The 20,020-nt window shown below is 43.8% G+C and overlaps 1 protein-coding gene across 1 annotated transcript in view; it reads left to right on the top strand.

The window, feature by feature from the left end:
* The window catches only part of Nid1 (nidogen 1), a 71,680-nt gene extending 52,968 nt beyond the window's left edge, over positions 1 to 18,712 (top strand). Inside the window, exons 13-20 of the mRNA XM_021180582.3 lie at positions 5,790 to 6,017; positions 6,679 to 6,851; positions 8,675 to 8,801; positions 12,768 to 12,939; positions 14,056 to 14,213; positions 15,162 to 15,285; positions 15,895 to 16,007; positions 16,411 to 18,712. Coding sequence (XP_021036241.1) covers positions 5,790 to 6,017; positions 6,679 to 6,851; positions 8,675 to 8,801; positions 12,768 to 12,939; positions 14,056 to 14,213; positions 15,162 to 15,285; positions 15,895 to 16,007; positions 16,411 to 16,532 — 1,217 coding nt within the window. The 3' untranslated portion in view covers positions 16,533 to 18,712. The remainder of the gene's footprint in view (positions 1 to 5,789; positions 6,018 to 6,678; positions 6,852 to 8,674; positions 8,802 to 12,767; positions 12,940 to 14,055; positions 14,214 to 15,161; positions 15,286 to 15,894; positions 16,008 to 16,410) is intronic.
* Positions 18,713 to 20,020: the final 1,308 nt, after the last annotated feature.

Raw genomic sequence — 20,020 nt, 5'->3', positions numbered from 1 at the left:
TTTATAATCAGAAAACTATCTAAATATCTAGTGTCTTAGTCAGGGTTTCTATTCCTGTACAAACATCATGACCAAGAAGCAGTTGGGGAGGAAAGGGTTTATTCAGCTTACACTTCCACATTGCTGTTTATCATCAAGGAAGTCAGGACTGGAACTCAAGCAGGTCAGGAAGCAGGAGTTGATGCAGAAGCCATGGAGGGATGTTCTTTACTGGCTTGCTTCCCCTGGCTTGCTCAGCTTGCTCTCTTATAGAACCCAAGACTACCAACCCAGGGATGGTCCCACCCACAAGGGGCCTTTCCCCCTTGATCACTAATTGAGAAAATGCCTTACAGCTGGATCTCGTGGAGGCATTTCCCCAGCTGAAGCTCCTTTCTCTGTGATAACTCCAGCCTGTGTCAAGTTGACACCCAAAACCAACCAGTACATCTAGCAACAAGAAGAATGGAAAGATGAATTTAAGTTTAAATTGTACTATGAAGTAACAGGCAACAGCCGAAACAAATGAACTGTAGCAATAGATAAACCTCAAAAGATAATGTTGAAATACATTACAAAAGGTTTTACACACACACACACACACACACACACACACTGAATAAGTGTGTTTTGTTTATCTGTTTTGTTTTGTTGTAGAAAGGGGATATAGCCTAGTGGTAGAGTGTTTGCCTAGCATATGTGAGGTCCCAGCCTCAATCCCCAACAGAGATGAAGAAGAAGGGAAGGAGGAAGAGGACTCATTGCAGGGGAGGGAACTTTAGGAGGTAAGGCTGGAGATCATAGGTTATTGGAGGGAACACTGGAATGCCAGCTCCTTCTTATTCTTGCTTTTTGGTCACCATGATGTGACTCAACTTCCTCTACCATGAATTCCCCTCCATGAAGCTATGCATCACCACAGACGCAAAGACAAACAGTAAGCCTCTTCTTTGTTTCCATAACAACCACTTCTCCACCCCCCTGAACTCCCTGAGAAATGATTCTCATCTTCCCTCCCACCTAGATGCTCTGAGGCCTTTCATGGTTCTCGGCTCATGGCAGTTTCCAGTGAGTGTTTATAACACAAATAAAGCAGATAAGCAGTCTGAGGATCCCCCAGGGTTTTGGTCTGGGAAGAAGTTATCGTGTCATTTCCCACAGTGGCAGCAGCAGCACAGAGAACAGAAGCCATTGCCTTTCCTGGTGTTTAATGCCTTTTTCTGTTCCCTTTCCTTGTTGCCTGTTTATTGCCTCTTCCTGAGCTTCCCTCCCATCCAGCATCCTTGGGCTCACATTGGGCAGAAGTTTGACACATTCATGAGTAGACACCTAAGGTTTTTTATTGTAATTGGTGTTCTTCAGAAATAGCTAGGGACTTCAGGTTAAGGACCATGTTGGAGACATTGTATTCTGTCCTTTTAAATTCTCATTTTGAGGAACCATAGCCATGCTGGGCAGATGCGTCTGTTCAGCAGCTAGTGATGTCCCAAAGCCAAGAAACAATGGGCACCATTCATGGCATCCACCTTACTCTATTTACAGATCTGTGTCATGGGTTGTGATAGAGTCTGTGTAGTCAATGGGAGCAGCTGGGCCCTACCAGGAGCTCACACTGTATAGGAAACAAGTGAATGGGTGGCACCCCTGCACATAATTTCCCTCTGAGTAGACACAGGCTTCTCATTGCTCTGACAGAGAGACTTGGCACTTCTTCTTCTTCTTCTTCTTCTTCTTCTTCTTCTTCTTCTTCTTCTTCGTGTGTATGTGTGTGTGTGTGTGTGTAGCTCAGTTGGTAAAATGTTAGAAAAAAAAAAGAGTTCAGTCTCTATAACTTGCATTTAGAAACTGGACACATTTGTGCTTGAAACTGTAGTGCTGAGGAAGCAGAGACAGGCGATCCTAGTCAGAAAGCCTCGTAGTCTGCCACAAAAATAACCGAGGAACACCAAAGACTGACATCCGGCTTCTACATACATGCACACAACTGTATTCACACACACATGCACACTCCCATGCAGACATACACTCATAAGTTTCTGCTTAGCTGGAGACGCCTAGAACATCAACCCACGGTAGCTGGAAAAGTGGTTAAGGACAGGAATATACTGAGGACTTCTGGGGACTTTCAGACCACTTCACTGGGTGTGTTAAGAAAGTAAGAATATGATTGTGCTTGTTACCCTTTTCATTGATGTGATAATATGCTCAAGAAAACCAACTTAAGAAAGGGTTTATCTCGGCTCATAGCTTGAGGGGATGCAGGCCATCATAGTGGGAAGGCACTAGGAGCAATTGGAGTAGAAAGCAGTCAGTCACTCTTGGTCTGCAGTCAAGAAGCAGAGGGATGACCTCACATACCCAGCTCTCTAGGAGCCTACCTCATGGTGCCACTTACACTCAGGGTAGGCTTAACCTCCTCAGCTAATTCTTTCTGGAAGCAGCCTCCTCGGCATGGGTCTCCTAGTGATTCCAAATCCAGTCACACTGACAATGAAGATTCACGGCCATCGTGATATTATTGTGCTATTGAGCCAGCCTGACTGATGGGAAGGTGGATGCAGAAACTCAAGGCCAAAAGGAACAGAGGGACTGGATCAGGAATCCACAGGCTTCAGTTATAATTTGCAATGAGTCACTTCCAGTGCTGTGACTCTGAAGGAATCCCTTAATCTCTTTGAGTTTTAGGTTCTTCCATTGGTGTTAAAACCAAATTCCTATCGTAATGGGCATTAGATGGAAACTGGAGCAATGAGTAAAGAGTTAAGAGTACTTCCTGCTCTTACAGAGGACGTGAATTCTGTTTCCAGCACCCACCTGTCAATCATGGCTCATGACCACCTGTAACTCCAGATCCAGGGGATAGAATACCCTCTTTTTACCTCAAGGGGCACACATGCTATGCTCTCACATAGACATTACATATATACATATAAATGGGCATTAGGAGACATATATGTAGACATGAAAATAGCTGGTATGGAACTTCTAAAACCCTGAACAAATCTAAGGTTGAGAAAGTAAGTAAGTTTTGTATCCAATAGAATACAAAAATCAACATTTTGATTCTAATCAGATGGCTCGTTCTTATTTTTGCTTGGATCTTCCTACATCACGTATTTTACTTTTTTTTTTTAACACTATCCTCAGAGATAAAAGAAAAGTGCACTCAGCCCTTTTCTTACTAGGCTCAACAAACACGTTTTTGTCATATTAGCAGTTTCTAATCAAGGGGGCAATTGTGTTAGGCTGGCCAGCATGAGAACTGGCCATTCAGATGAGACACCAAGTACCTTAGCTGTATTTTCCTTGAAGTCATTGTGTCTGCCTTGTGTAGGCCAGAGCACAAATGAACATCTTCAGGCTCCATCCACATGTGTTGTCTTGTAGTTCCCAGCTGTAAAAGAATACCAAAGGCTGGTGATGATAAAGACCTAAAATAGAGTTCCCTTGGGATTCTGGAAGCCGAGAGGTACACGGTTAAATGGTGAGGGCCTTCTTGCCACATCAAAACATGGAGAGAGGCTCAAATGGTTGACTTCCCTATAATATAAGGAGCACTGCCCTAGAGCCAAGATTGGTAACTATTATTCCCACAGGCCAACATGCCCCCCACCCCCAACTAACCGGGTTTCTCTGTGTAGCCCTAGCTGTCCAGGAACTCTCTTTGTAGACTAGACTAGTCCAGAACTCACAGAGATCTGCCTACCTCTGTCTCCACTGTGCTGAGTTTAAAGGCAAGAGCACCACACCCGGCTTGTAAATAAAGTTTTATTGTCCATTAATTTGCACATCAAGCATGCCTTCTCCCACTCTGACATCATGGAGTTAGGTAGTTGTACCAGTCAGTGTTGGTACATAAAGCCAGAAAGTTGGCCAAGCTCTAAGAGCTGTTTAATCACAATTCCCCAGCCACCCTAACAGACCTGAGTGCACTCCTGTGCTCTCTTGTGTTCTCCTGCCCACTGGAGAGAGGCTCTTCTGTGTGTCTCCTTGCTCCATTCCTCTGGCTGTGGTTCCCTGATGGCAGGCCTGAAGATCGTTGTGAGTGTACCCAACCTAGGTGCATTTCCTCAGTAAAGGCAGAGAAGAGCCAGTCTCCATCCTGTGAGAGTCCCAAGTCTGCCCAGGAGCCAGAGAACAACTCCTTCAGTCTTGGGACCCTAGAGTCTCTGGTCTTAGATACCTTGGATACCACCTGCAGGGCTTGGGTGCTCACCTAAAACACTAAACCCAGCATGGGAGTGGTGGTTGAGAAGTCTTCCTGCAGGAAATTAGTGCTTCAACACAGTTTCTGAGGATTGATCAGGCAATGGAAAGGGGGTTCAGCTGGGAAGTTAAGGGGGGCTTCACACAAAGAACAACTCATGGAAGGAAGAAGTTCTAACAGTTGGATAAATGTAGCTCTCAGCAATAGTAGCATGGAGAATGGATACCTCTCAATGTCTCTCTGAGATTTATGCTTCAGAGGTGACCACTCTAATGGCCCCCATTGTGGCTTGACTTCAGAGAATGTCAAACCCAGCTGTAGCTCTGCACGTTTAGGAGTTGTTTATTCTATGTCAAGTTTTATTTTGCTTAAGACAGATTGTTCTTGAACTTCTAATCCTCTTGCATTAGCATTCTCCCAAGTGCTGAGATATCAGGCTTATTCCATCACCCAACTTCCTAAGCTTCTTGTACAGCAGTATTTCCCTGCTTTGGAATCTGAGCTGTATAGTGTAGATACCAGGCTTCATGGCAGACATGGGCCTTTACTAGGGGGAAACATGCAGAAACTGGTGAGTGTCTCATTATCTTTGGTCTCCAAACTCTTTGGCTTGGACTCAGTGTAGATCATATGAAGCTTGAGAGGGTAAAAGAAGAGCTTAAGATTAACTTAACATACCTTAGAACAAAGTCCAGGGCCATCCATCAGTGGAAAGATGGTTGAAAAATGTGGGGCTTTTCTGTAAGGTGCAGTATTGTCCAGCTGTTGAAAGAAAGGGTGGGTTGAGGGGCCTGAGTGCACTCTGTGCTCTCTTGTGTTCTCCACAGTGGGGATGGGCCTGGGCGATCTGCTAAGAGAAGGAAGTCAGAGGCATCTCACTGGTATGAAATATACAGAATGGGGACATCCACAGAAAGGATGGAGATTGGGAGCTTTTAGGGTGGGGAGGAAGAAGAGAAGAAGACATGGATGGCAGCATCTTCTCTCGAGGCATGACGTTTCCTTTTTAGGATGATGAAATGGTTCAGATAAAAACAGCGATAGCTGGTCATCACTGTGAATGTGCCAAATGCCACACAATTGCTCACTTAACATAGTTCCTTTTATTTTAAGTCTGTTTTGCCTTATTTTTTTTTTTTAAATTTCAAAAGAACTGTGTAGGAAAGAAAATCTACATGTATAAATGATATTTTGATTTTTTTCAAAGGCAGGATATTACTACATAGACAAGGCTGGTCTTGAAATCAGAGAAATCCACGTGTTTCTGCCTCTCCATATTAGGATTTAAGGCATGTGCCATCATGCATGGCATGGTGTAGCTTTTAAAAATCATAAGTCTTTTTTTTTGAGAGAAGGTCAAGCTAGTCATGAACTCATGGCTGAAGATGACCTTGAACTTCTGAGCCAAGGACTCCTTGTATGGCATGCAAGCATTCTTATCAACTAAGCTACATCCCTGGTTCTCATAAATGGCGTCTTAAGTTTGAAAAGAAAAATGAATAAAAAGCCAGTGATGGCAGGTTTCCTTTGTGGTCCAAGTTTGACAAGTAGCATTTGAGAACACCATGTTTGGCACAAATGACACTCTGCTTGTCACCGACAGAGGTGAGCAAAACCCGGTGTCAACTGGAACGAGAGCACATCCTTGGAGCAGCCGGCGGGGCAGATGCACAGCGGCCCACCCTGCATGGGATGTTTGTACCTCAGTGTGATGAATATGGGCACTATGTACCCACTCAGTGTCACCACAGCACTGGCTACTGCTGGTGTGTGGACCGAGATGGTCGGGAGCTGGAGGGTAGCCGTACCCCACCTGGGATGAGGCCCCCGTGTAAGTAGACAGCTGTTATATGGACTAGTGAATGTACTGCCTGGTCTCTCTGTTCACATGCTCCCACCTCTCCCTCTGCCACCTTTTGCTCAGGTGGTCATGTTTCTGCTTATGAGGTCTGAGGATGCCCCATCCCATAGCAATGGGCAGGTGCCCTCACTGATAGCTTTCTCCATTCAGTGTTAAAGATAATGTCACTCCCTGAAGACAGAGGTATTGGTGCTATTGCTCCAAGCATTGCTTTGGCTCTCATGCCAGCCCAACATCCAGCCAGAACATAAATAACCAAGTCATTGTGTAAGATGGAGCAAAGCTCCTGCTTTACCCCACTGGACCTTTGTACTAAACGTATGTTCTGCCCTGTCTGCTTTGTAAATGCCCCTTGACTGGCTGAAGGCATTCTGTCTCTGGAAGTTTCAGAGAGAAAATGGATATTGTGTGGTTGGCTATGCTGTTTGAATATAATAAATGTGACAATGGATATGGGTGATATGTAGATGGGTGCATGAGCACATATACACATATCTTCATGTGCACATGTATGTGTACCTGTGTACTCACACATGGGTGCATGGATGTGTCTGCATGCTTGAGCATTAGACTGCACCTGTGCATTTATGATATTCACAGCCCTCATTCATTACTATCTCTTGCCCTCTAGGTCTGAGTACAGTGGCTCCTCCTATTCACCAGGGACCAGTAGTACCTACAGCCGTCATCCCCCTGCCTCCAGGGACACACTTACTCTTTGCCCAGACTGGAAAGATTGAACGCCTGCCCCTGGAGAGAAACACCATGAAGAAGACAGAAGCCAAGGCCTTTCTCCATATCCCTGTGAGTATCAGCTGAATAGCCCTGGTGACAGTCCCAGTAATAGGGACCTACTATTACTATTACTATTACCTACCAAGATAGTTAATGGCTATATATAATATAATAGTATAATAGAACACCACGATAATTAATGTAATATAATACAATATAATTTAATATTAGTGTGGTTAATATCTATGTATAATATAATATAAAATATAATGTAGCATAATACCAAGATAGTATAATAAAAGACAATATAATATCAAGATAGTTAATAAGTAAGTATACTAGAGTATATAATGTATGATATCAATATAGTATGACACAACAACTATAATACCAACATAGTTAATAGCTATGTATAATATAATATTATACCAAGCTAGTAGTTATATTTGTAATCTAATATAATACAGTATCCATTTGTAAATATAATGTCATTCTTTCTTGATTATAGTAGATCTCAACGTCAGGGAGACTTGAGTTCCTTTCTTAGACTGTTTGGACTATTTTAGATATTTATTTTATTTTATATTTTCTAGTCAGTCTCATTCTATAGATCAGGCAAGTCTTGAACATGTTATTGCAGTCAAAGCCAGCTCTGAAGTCTTGGCTTGACCTTCTGGGTTCTGAGATTACAGACATGAGCAGCCACACTGCTGCTGTTGTTGTTGTTCACATGTTCATGTAATATTTAAAATAAATTTCTTGTTCCATTAGAAAAACAGCAACAATAACAACAAAAACCCAGCCAGCCACGAGTGGTAGCTCATACCTTCAATCTCTGCACTCAGGAGGCAGATCTCTGTGAGTTCAGGCCAGCTTGGTCTCCATAGCGAGTTCCAGGCCAGCCAGTGTTATGTGTAAGACCCAACAACAATTAAAAAGAAAAGCAGAACCAAACAAGTTGGTAACTTTAACAAAGGAGACACTGGGTCACTGAAACCACCACTAAGGGGAACTGATGTCTTAGCACTATTAAACTGCAGAATCCATTAATGCGATATTGCTCTTTCTAATTACCCAAGTCATCTTTAATTTCACTTGTTAATGCTTTGCAGTACTCACCGTAGGTTCTTGTGCATTTGAGATGCTCGTTTTGTGGGCTGGAAAGAAAGGTCAAAGGTGAAAGGTCAAAGGTGAGAAGCACTTGCTGCTTTTTAAGGAGGATTCACTTGGTTCCCAACACCCAAGTGCTGTCAGTTCACAGGCTCCGGTGACTCCAGCTCCAGGGGACCCAACACTCTCTTCTGGCCTCCAAGGGCACAAATACAGACACATAAGCATACACACATAGACAGAAGTAAAAAAGATGAAAAAAATGAAAATCAAGCTGGAGAGAAATATGCATGCACACATACATACATATGTGCAAGTGCAAACACATGTTTTTAGACAAGAGTTTTTTTCTGAACTATATAGTTTCTACAATTCAATAATTAAAAATGTGAATGGAAAAAACATTTATTTCATTTAAAATACTATCTGAGGATGTATATGCAAGCACATGGGAAAGATCAAGGTAACACTAGTTAGTGATTTTTTTTTCTGAACTATATAGTTTTTATAATTCAATAATTAAGGATATGAATAAAAACATATTTATTTAAAATACTATCTGAGGATATATATGCAAGCACATGGGAAAGATCAAGGTAACACTAGCTAGTGATTTTTTTCTGAACTATATAGTCTTTATAATTCAATAATTAAGGATATGAATGGACAAAGCATATTTACTTTATTTAAAATACTGTCTGAGGATGTATGTCACATGGGAAGATTCAAGGCCACACTAGCTAGTGGGTAAACTGCTCTCAATCACTGGTATTACTTCCAAGGCAAAAGTCATCATTGGACTGGCCTTTGACTGCGTGGACAAGGTGGTTTACTGGACAGACATCAGCGAGCCTTCCATTGGGAGAGCCAGCCTCCACGGTGGAGAGCCGAGCACCATCATTCGACAAGGTAGGCAAGCAAACGTTGTTCCTCTTGGGTGTTGCTTCTAGCAGCTCACGCTGCTCTTGGCAGGAAGTGAGGGGTGGAGAGTAAGCCACTTCGCTCGTGTTCATATGTTTGCTAGGAAGCAGGTCTTCTGTCTCTTCACTCTGTCCTTTTAATCTCCTCTGAAGTTTTCCATAGGCCAGTTGAGTCATTAAACTAGGGACTTTCTGGCTGAGGTTAAGTCTCAGGATAATTAAACTGAAACAAGGCAGAGGCCTGTGCCCTTTCTCTGGAAGCTTACATGGTCCACCTTTGTGCATCATAAAACCAAACTCAACATTCCATTTCTTCCTTTAGCTTCCAAACCTGCTCTGGCTTCTCAGAGTGCTCTACTGTGTGCTGCATGGGGGTTTAATGAAAGGCAGTGGGTGGAAGGAATAGTCCAGAAACCCACTATATTGACAGATACTCACCCAAAAGTTGAAGATTATTTATTTTATTTTTGAGATAGGATTTCATGGGAACCATGCTACCCTCATTAAGTAGCTGTGGATGGCCTTGAGCTCATAAGGCTTTCTGCCTCCTCCATGTCAGGATTATATGCAGGCATCACCACTCAGTTTGCTTAGTTAATTGAATGAATATCTTCAGTCTAACATTCTCCCAACTGAGCTATTTTGGCTACTATTTACTTTAAACCAATGTTTGGCAGCCTTATCTAGTCTGAAACTCCTGCTTTTCTTGCCTCTTTCTCCCTGGCCCTGGGGTATAACTGTGTATCACCACACCCAAATCTGAAAGTAGAGTCTATTCCCCAAGGCAATGTTAAAGAGTTATTTCAAAATGCAGCATCTTTGGTAGGGTAGTTTCTTTACCTTAACACATCTCTCCTCTCCCTAGTTCTCGATTGGAATCCAACTAGCCAGGATCAACTCTCAGAGAGAATTCTGTTTTGCTTAATATGATAAAGTATATGTTGTGTCGAGTTGACAGAGCCTAACTTAAACATTTAACCTTATCTAACGTGCCTGCTTGAATAAAGAAATCTGCAACATTTTAATACCTTCATTCAATAAATAAAGAATAGCCAGGCCCTCTGTTGTAGGTTTGTCATTCCAGCTATTTGAGAGGCTGAGGCAAAGGGACCACAAGTTCTAGGTTAGTTGGGGCAGCTTGTAAGACCTTATCTCAAATAAAAAGTTACAAGAGAGCCGGGCGTGGTGGCACATGCCTTTAATCCCAGCACTCGGGAGGCAGAGGCAGGCGGATTTCTGAGTTCGAGGCCAGCCTGGTCTACAAAGTGAGTTCCAGGACAGCCAGGGCTATACAGAGAAACCCTGTCTCGAAAAACAAAAAAACAAACAAACAAACAAAAAAAAGTTACAAGAGGGCTGAGGGACATAGCTTAGTGCTAGAGCCTTTGTGTAGCAAGTGCAAGGCCCTGGGTTCAATCATCAGTTAAAAAACAAAAAACATTTTACACAAAAAGGTCCCCAGTACTGAAATGGTCAAGAAATTTGAGTGGCTTCAGTCATGACTCATCAGATTTGGGAATAGTTTTGCTCAGAAGGTATTGTCATGCTGTATGAAGCTCTGCTTCCTCTGCAAAGCATTCAGCTTCTAATTTAGCAGCCCCCTAACAGTTAATATTCTGTAAGCATCCACCCCTTGGCCATTTCTCCCCCTCCTTGCTTCCTTTTAGAGATAACACATCAGGAATCAAGCTGAGGCTGACTGAAACACCCCTGGCTTTGCACGTGGCTCTTGAATCCCTTTTTGGAAAGCCAGTGGGCTGTTTAAAAGATCTTGGTCCGCCTTCAAGCTCTGGCTTATGAAGAGAACTTTGAAAATGCCTTTTACCCGCTCTGTTGGAAATGTTGTTGCTGTTATCTGATTTCAAATCCTAGTGAAAGAGGGGAATAGGTCACTGTCTGCTATTTCCTGTTGCTTTTGGCACCGGAAATCAGCCAAGGGACCTTTAAGCACAGTGAGAGCTGTAAGAAAGGCCAAAACTGACTAACTGTAAAAGAACACAGAATCAGCCAAACATCTTGACTGAAACTGACTTCCAGAGAGTTTCTGCGGGTACTCGAGACACGGGGTTCTTCTCCTCCTGACACCTCCTTACTAGGTAACATACTCATTTTTTTTTTTTTTTCACACAGCAGTAAAGGAAAACCTATTCTCTTGCCATCTCCTTGTTCAGCAACATAGGTGTGCGTGTGCGCGTGTGCCCTCAGTGGTTTGAGATCAGGACCAGCATTGTGTAGAAGGTGCCAGTGTGACATAAGCTCCTGACAGGCTTCCTCTGGATGCTCAGTGAAGATACTGGGCAACTCCCATCCCTGCAGCAGCAGGAGCTGGTCAGAGAATCCCACAGGATGTGCTCATTCCAAATTCTCCCCCAACTGAGTGGCTTCTGGTGTGTGTGTGTGTGTCTGTGTGTGTGTGTATTCTGTCTGAAAGCCACGGGAAGCTCCTGGGAGACAATTTCATTGTTCTGAGGCCTCTTATGGTGTGGGAAAGAGCTTAATACTTGAAACAGCTCTTCTTTGGATATGAATAATAAACCATATGAACATTTTATTTATCTGAATCACTGTCCTCTGGTTGGGCTCCTGTCAGAGGCTTGTGCGTGGTTTGTGTGTGTGGGTTAGAGCTGCGCGCACACACATACACACACACATATGCATGTCAGTATCAGGCAAATCCCACAATCACTTCTCCCCCTTCTGCCCCCCCCCCCCCCCATCGCTTTGAAACAGGGTCTCTTACTGAACCTAGAACTCATCAATTGCACTACCCTGGGCAGCCAAACAGCCCCAGATCCTCTTGTCTGTGCTTGCTCAGGGCTGGGATTGCAAGTGGCTTTGCCACACCTGGCTTTTCTGTGGTGCTGGAATTGAACTTGGATACTCACGCTTACACAGCAAACGCTTTACCCACGGATCCATCTCCTTAACCCCCGACAGAACCTCTGCAGTCCCTACACCACTCTCTGTTCTAGGAAAGGCTGAGATGAGAGCTTGACTTGCTTGTATATGGATGAGAGGGTGCAGGGGTGATTTTCTCAAATGCTTGATGCCTGGAGTAGCACAGCCTGGTTCCCTTCCTACTTACACTCCAGCCATGCTAAACAACACTCAGTCCTCTGGTTAGGACAGGGGGAGGATCTCAAGAATGCCAATAAATCCTACAATGTCATTTTGTATTTTTTAGCTTATAGTGACTTATATGGCATATTGGTTTCACAGTGCCAATCTGTGTCTTGATTGCTATTGCAATCAAGTGGGATGTATAATTTGTAGTCATCAAACGGCTCCTTTTTACCCTTTATATTTGTATTTAAGTACTAAGAGTGTGATCAGCAGTATCATTCCCTGAAATGCCTCCCTGTCCTGTAATTGCTAAGGAAGAAAGATCTACCTTCCATCCTCACTTAAAACTCCATGTCTCCTGTTTGTCTTAGATAAGCTCTGGCTTCTTTACCTCCTTCCTCATCTCACTGAGGGCCACTCCCTCACTCTCACGGTCTCTGGCCATATAAAATTAATCACAGCCCACCTCAAGCCGCTTGCAGTCTTCTTTATACCTGAAAACACTTATGCAAGATCCTTATTTGATAAACTCTCATTGGTCCTTCAGGAACTAGCTTCCACTTCCCCAGAACCCTTCCCTGGTGAACTCAAGCTGATTCTGCTTTTGCACCTGCCCATAGAAACCAGACCCCAATTTGAATGTTGGTTGGCTGTGGGCTTCTTAATGGACAGGGCTCTATCTTTGTCATAGTGACTCTCCCAGTTCCCAGTGTGGTACCCAATGGATGAGTGAGGATGGTTGAATTTGTCACTTGAAAAATTGATCATCTTATAATGGTAAGAATTTCACATTCCCATTTGGTTTCTCAAGGTTTGACCACCATGTGGAAGACAACTGAATAATCAGAGAACTCTTAGGCTGGGATATGACCCAATATTTGCTTCCTTCCAGATCTTGGAAGCCCTGAAGGCATCGCCCTTGACCATCTTGGTCGAACCATCTTCTGGACGGACTCTCAGTTGGATCGAATAGAAGTTGCAAAGATGGACGGCACCCAGCGCCGAGTGCTGTTTGACACGGGTTTGGTGAATCCCAGAGGCATTGTGACAGACGCCGTAAGAGGGTATGTTTGCCTACATGTGTGTCTGGCTTTTTGTTTGTTCGTTTTTAGTCTCTGGCTTTTCTGGATGATCTCTGGTGAGGTTCTAAGGCCAGCCTTGCTCTCCTGAGCCGTTTCATCCATGCAAGATGAAACAGAGTCTACCAGCCGATGAGATGCTGACACACTCAGCACAGTGCTGACACCTTGCCATGTTCCGGTTTCACAATTCTGTCAAGAAACTTTGTAGGGTGACAGCTCAGAAGTTGAGTAATCTCTAGATAGGTTGAATGTGAACTAACACTCCAATTGCATGAATTCTGTAGTGTTGGGTTGGCCTAACCACGCCCCCAGCACTCCTTGTTGGAGCAGCTGTGGCTTGAGCATCATGGGGGTGGGGTGGGGCGGATTCTTCAGCTTATTGCAGCTTTCTCTCTTTTCATCCTATGGCAAGCTCTCAGTCCAGTCTTACATCCCAGGCCCCAGCTCCTAGAGATCGTTTCCTTAGAGACAATATTCCTTGTGTTGAGGCCATTCTACTACCTCATGCACAGCAGACATCTCCACCACTTTCTGCTGGTGTTTGAATCTTGCTTTAGGCAAATCACATTGCTCCACTGTGGCCTCCTGCATAGGTTTATCACCCAGGGAATTACTGTTAGTTATGTCCAGCCCACAGTTTATGTGTCTGTATGTGTATTTGGTAACAGACCTGTGTATCATTCCTCAGTCATTGTCCACCATGTTTTGAGCAGGATGCCTCACTAGCCTGTACCTCCCCCAAGTAGTGCAGGCTATCTAGCCAGAGAGACCCAGAGATCCCCTATCTCCTTCCCAGCACTGGGATCACAGCTCTCAGTCCCCACTCTCAGATTTTTGTTTTGTTTTGTTTTGAACACAGTGCTAGGAATTGAACCCAGGCCCTCACTTTGCCCATTGAGTTTTTTCAAGGTACTACAAAGGAAATATTAAGGGATAGCTGTTAGTAACAGATAACCCAATTTGAACGAAGAGCCAAGTAACCCTAGAATCCACCCTAGCACCTCAGGATCTCACTTAGCTGATGGTCACTTCCTACCCAGTCCCTTTACAGCGTTCTCAAGATCTTGCTTCTTCTTTCTACTTTGACATCTCTTTCAGGAACCTTTATTGGACAGATTGGAACAGAGATAATCCCAAAATTGAGACTTCTCACATGGATGGCACCAACCGGAGGATTCTCGCACAGGACAACCTGGGCTTGCCCAATGGTCTGACCTTTGATGCATTCTCATCTCAGCTTTGCTGGGTGGATGCAGGTAACAGGGAGCCTGAGATCATCCACATATAGCTCTTCACTGTCTTATTCTTCTTGCTCTAGAGTTGGCAAATCTCACCCACCGCCTCTTTCTGTCTAGCAAATAAGCTCAGAACAAAATTTACATTGTTAAATGTTACCATTTTAAGTGTTATAAATACCTGGTGGTATCATGCTTGCTTTTGCCTTTTGGCCTGCAGAACCCGAAATTATTGCTATATGGCTCAATAAAAAATGGTTGACTCCTATTTTGGTGGGAGGTTACTGAGAATTGCATATATGCTATATTTTCAGAGGTAATAATACATTCTGCATAGAGTCCCTGATGTGGCCCTGCTTCAGCTGTGCAGGGTGTCCCTCGGGCTTGAGATGAAATGGGGAGAAAGACCAAGGAGGGCCATCCTTCATCTCTCTCTATGAAAGTCTATAACTGAGTACATTCTCTGCCCCACAACTAAGTAGGACAAAGAGTAGGGTGTGAATGCTTACATGTTTATAGAAGCCTGTGATAGCATCCATGAAGGAATTAGTGGCAGACTAGTCCCATGCTGATCAGTCCGAGTTCTTCAGTGTCCCAACTTTGGGGAGAAAGGTTCTGGAGAGACTTAGAAGGGAGGGACTTAAGCAAAAGCCAGAAGATGGCGGGGCCTCTCCTGAGACAAAGGAATGGGAAGGCCAGCACAGGCTGTCATTTCTCTGTCCTGGGCTCCCCTCTCCTCAGTAGGGCCAGGTGTGGGTGCCAGAACTCAGGTGGTTGTAGGCTGATGAAAGGGAAAAGACAGAAAACAGAGACAGAACGCCAATGCTGAAGAGCCCGCCCTCTGTGTTCTCCAGGACATGCCATTGAAACACTGAATTCCCCAATCCTTGTCTTTTAGACTCTTGTTTTCTGACACAAAGGGCCCATTTCTTGCGTGAACAATGACCAACTTGTATTTGCTTCACACAGGCACCCATAGGGCAGAATGCCTGAACCCAGCTCAGCCCGGCAGACGCAAAGTTCTCGAAGGGCTCCAGTATCCTTTCGCTGTGACTAGCTATGGGAAGAATTTGTACTACACAGACTGGAAGACGTATGTAGGCTGCTGTCATGCTGGCTGGGCCAAACTATGCCCTTCCCTTTGTCTCTATGGAGGTCTTTGCCTCTTGTCTTTTCTCCTGACTGTTGACCCTCCAGTGATCCTCCTTTGTCCTGGCTGTCAGATATGGAGGAGGGTAGAGGAAGAGGGCTGTCTAATCTTAGAGGGGAACAGAGGTGCCATTTATCATACCTAAACCTGGGCCTTCCTGAGCTACCTGGGGTCACATGGCTGGAGGTCTCTTTGATTATGTCATACCTCTACATCAATGTAGTTTTTAAACTGCAATATTTTCACAGCTGTTTCTGGATCAGACCTTCCTCAAATGGAGGGTCACACCAAGGAAGTAGCTGGCTAAGAGAGCCTATATGTCACCCGGAATTTAGAGCAAAGGGGAGAGTTAGATTGTTTTGGCCCTTTTTTAAAAAGCCAGTGAACTACCGGCTTGACCCAGCCTAGGGGGAGGCAGAAACAGATCCACAGAGAGCAAGACCACCATGTCTTTTCTCTTCCAAGCCACAGAAGAGGCTGCCTAACCCCATGGAGAACAGTTCTCTTGAACATCAGATGCATGTGCACTCTCTGTGCTTTTGTGCTTTGCAGGAATTCAGTGATTGCCATGGACCTTGCTATATCCAAAGAGATGGATACCTTCCACCCACACAAGCAGACCCGGCTATATGGCATCACCATCGCCCTGTCCCAGTGTCCCCAAGGTAACATCCATGCTGCTGAATGGAGGTCAACACTCAGCGTCTCTAAGAGAATCAGGGTGGCCCAAGTACATCCATGGGCCTGCTTCCTATAGGTATCTCAGCCTGGATATCCCTTCCTGAAGGATTCTTGGATTTTCCCACCTCGAGGAACTTAATCTAGAACCTCCTTATAGACATACCCAGAGGTGTATTTCTGTTGTGATTCTACCAACTTGATAGTCAAGATTATCACACACCTCCAAGACAGGAGGAATACATGTACTTGCCTGTCTTATTTATGATAAAGAAACAAACAGCAGCTCAACTTGGCTCCTTGAGCCCACAAGGAGGTAAATGGGGAGCCCGCTGTAGGTACCAGGTCAGTCAGAGGTAAGACTATGACGCTGATTTCCATCTTTTCCAGGCCACAATTACTGCTCAGTGAATAATGGTGGCTGTACCCACCTCTGCTTGCCCACTCCAGGGAGCAGGACCTGCCGATGTCCTGACAACACCCTGGGAGTTGACTGCATTGAACGGAAATGATGTCAAGAATTCCTTGTTCCTTCTCCAAGTATTTCATAGTAACATCCTACTTGAAGTGACTTGATCCAGACTGAAAAGTGTCCTGCAGTGGAATGACCACCGGGCCCAGATCTAGCCTAGCCTGAGCCCTCAAAACCTCTCCTTAACCTTCCCTAGAACAATTACCCTTAGCTCAGTAATGGGAAAATCTCTACCCTAACATGAGGGCAGGAAACACACACACACATACCCCTTGATCTCAGTCTTTAGACAAGCTTATAAAGTTCTGGATAAAAAGCCAAGGGTAGTGGTACATGCCTGCAACCCTAGCACTTGGGAGGCAGAGGCAGGAGCATCAGGAGTTCAAGGCCAATTATCTTGTCTGTATAGCAGGGTTTAGAAATAACCCGAGTTATGTGAGTCCCTTCAAAAAAGTCAGGATAAAAATTATGTGTCCATTCTAGAGCCATAGGACTTCTTCCTAATCCTAGACTCCCCCCATGGTAAGCAGAGCTTTATAGACCTAAGGAGGCTACTTCTCGGTGGCATTACAAACTCAGATATTACCCAGTTTCTCAACACACCATCCAGATCCAGCTTAGGCAAGGTCACACTTTTTCTCTTGGTACTCGCATCTCTGTCGTTATGCTCCCATCTAACTACTCTCCTGTTGTACACCTTCATTCTGCCCAAGACTGCTTGCAGTGCCTTCTCTGCCATATGATCAAAACCCAACCATAGTCCAGGGATCCATGGTATTTGGTGGATGGTAAAAAGCAACCCCTCCCAAATTACAAAGTCCTGGCATTTCAACAGTGGCCATTGATAATCACATAGGTAAGTCAAGGAAATGTCCTGAGAGAGGGATTTGAAGTCAAGATGTTTGAAGATAGGAGATTATTATCTTGATGTGTCTTGAATTGTAGCAAATTCTTCTTCTTTGCCAAGGTACCTGTATTAGTTTCTGGTCTATGACGTCATGGGGACCTTCAGCCCACTCCTGGTACCAGTTTTCAAGTCTTCTCATGAGAGTCATCTGGAGCTCAGGTTGGGGCAAGACTTAGACAAAGTAGTGGCCAGTCATAGTCCCTCACCTTTAGAATTGTGTCTTTGTTTCTCCCTCTCTCTGAGGCCCTTTCTGACTAGATCCTCATCTGAAGACACAATCTAGGAAGATCTAGTTGGACATTTCTACTAGTGGTTCAGATCCTTATTTGATCATCAGTATAGTTTGAGGGACTATTGCTGCCTTCCATGTTTCTGTCTGTGATTTGTTTAAAAAATATCCGCTGGCCAGATGCATAGCTACTCTCCTGTCCGCTTTGAGGTGTCTGTGTTATTGATTCCATTCCAGGGACAACAGTATAAGCTTAGTAATCATTTGTTCTTTTCTTTTTTAAAAACAAAACAACCCTTTCCCCCTCTGTCTTTCTTCTTTCTATCTACTATTATCTATCATCTATCTCTATCTATCTCCTTTTTAAACTGCTTCCTAGACACTTAAAGCATTAATAGTTTTGGATTGGAAGTCAAGCATCAGAAGTGCAGTTTGTGTGGTGTAAGGTAAGGGCACAGACAAGACTCAGTCAGAACTATTACTGTGGTGGGTAAGGATGGACAACAGGGATGGAAAATCCAAGAAGAAACAGCAGGGGAGAGGCTTAAAGGCAGCTAAAACTAAAAGCCTTAAATAACTTCAGAGAAAAATGGCACATTTTCCAAAAGAATGTTTATCCTTGAAGACATAAAAGAACTTGGCTTGATGTTTTTCTTGGGGAACAGAGCCCCCTACCTCCTTTTCTTCTACTTTCACTATATTCAGCCCCCAACCCTATCTTCTACCTCCACCTCGACCTGCTTACATTGGACTGGGAATCTAAATTGGGAGGGAGTCTTTACTTAAATAATTGGAATTTACATCACAAAGTTTAGGGAATGTGTGACTCTTTCATGCACCCGGATAAAGTACCCCTAGTTTTTTGTTTTCTGTTTTTTTGTCATGTTCCTCATGATATATATCTTTTATAACTTTTATTCATTTTTACTAGATTCCTTCTAAAATGTTTTACATGGTAAATTGTTAAGCTGTGGAAACCACTGAAGGTGCTTATTAATGGTTCTCCAGATGTATACAAGTATTGGATGATTCCTCGAGTTTACAGCTGTACAAATATTAGTGCAGAAAAATAATTAAAAAACAACTGTTAAAAATAAAATCTTATTTTGATGTGTTTTTGCTGTTTTGTTCCACGACGGGGTGTTGCAATGTTGATGCCCAGACTTGACCTCAGACTCTCAATCCTCCTGCCTCAGCTTCTTGAGAACTGGGATCCAAAGCATATGCTACCATAGCATAATGTTGGAGCTAGTTCATGATGGAAAAACAGAGACTTAATGGTTGACAAAATCTAGGGGACATTACCTAAGACAAAACCTAAGGCTTTACCTAAGACACTGTTCATTAGCCACACAGTTCACAGAAGAGAATGGCTTTAAAATGAATTATATCCCAGACCCTAACTATATCCCAGTAAATTACTGTTATGGGCACTTTTTTTTTTTTTTTTTTTTTTTTTTTACAAGAACTCATATAGCACACTAGCCTCAGATTCTCAGTGTATCTAAGAATGGCTTTGAACTTCTGATCTTTCTGTCTCTTTCTCCTTGAGTATTGGGAGCACTCAAGTAGTACCCCAAGCCCAGTTTAGGCAGGGCTGGGGATCGAATCAACCGCCAGGGTTTCTTGAATGCTAGGCAAACAATCTACCAAAACAGCTATATCCTAAGTCTCCACTATTTTCCTTATTTTAGTCTCCACTATTTCCTTACTTTATTTCCTGCCCCAGTGTGGAGATAAGCTGCCACACCCTTCTTATCTCCAGAAAGAGGAAGGATACTTCCTGACAGGTACAGGGCATGGAACCTGATCTGTTTCCATTTCACCAATGGGAGGTGCTACTACCCAGAGCCCCCATAATGAGATGTGAATGGTCTCAGAGTTGGACTGAGGAAGGGGCCTAGGTAGGACTAAGGTTCTCAGAGCTCAGTGCTACAGAGCAAGGAATCTATACTTGAGATGTCCCTGTGATACTATGTCCTCAGTACTAATAACGAGTACCTACCTGCCTGCCTGTGAATGTTGTTTGTAGGAGATACCCTGTACAAGAACTAAAATTCAGTGTTTTATTCTGGTCATCATTCAGTGTTCTATCCAGAGGGCATATAGGAAGATGCTAGAAAGAGAATCTCCAAGATCTATCCCTCCATCAGAATCAGCAGCTGTCTTGGGCCCCAGGATATGGGACTTATACAATATCCACCTATTCTAATAAACAATACTTGAAACACCCAGGAGAGAGTGTGGAAGAGGCTAGTCAGTTGTAGTTAATTTCAACCTTAGTCAAGCGTACCATTTCCAAACAGCTTTACCCATGGCAGGAAGATCTTGGGGGCAGTAACAAATATTCGTGGTCTGGTTTACTGGACTCATCACGGGAAAATGATGGATG

Source organism: Mus caroli, unplaced genomic scaffold (assembly GCF_978045245.1).
Source record: "Mus caroli unplaced genomic scaffold, Mus_caroli_1 scaffold_15, whole genome shotgun sequence".
Classification (NCBI taxonomy): Eukaryota; Metazoa; Chordata; class Mammalia; order Rodentia; family Muridae; genus Mus; species Mus caroli.
This window is presented reverse-complemented; position numbering and strand designations above follow the sequence as displayed.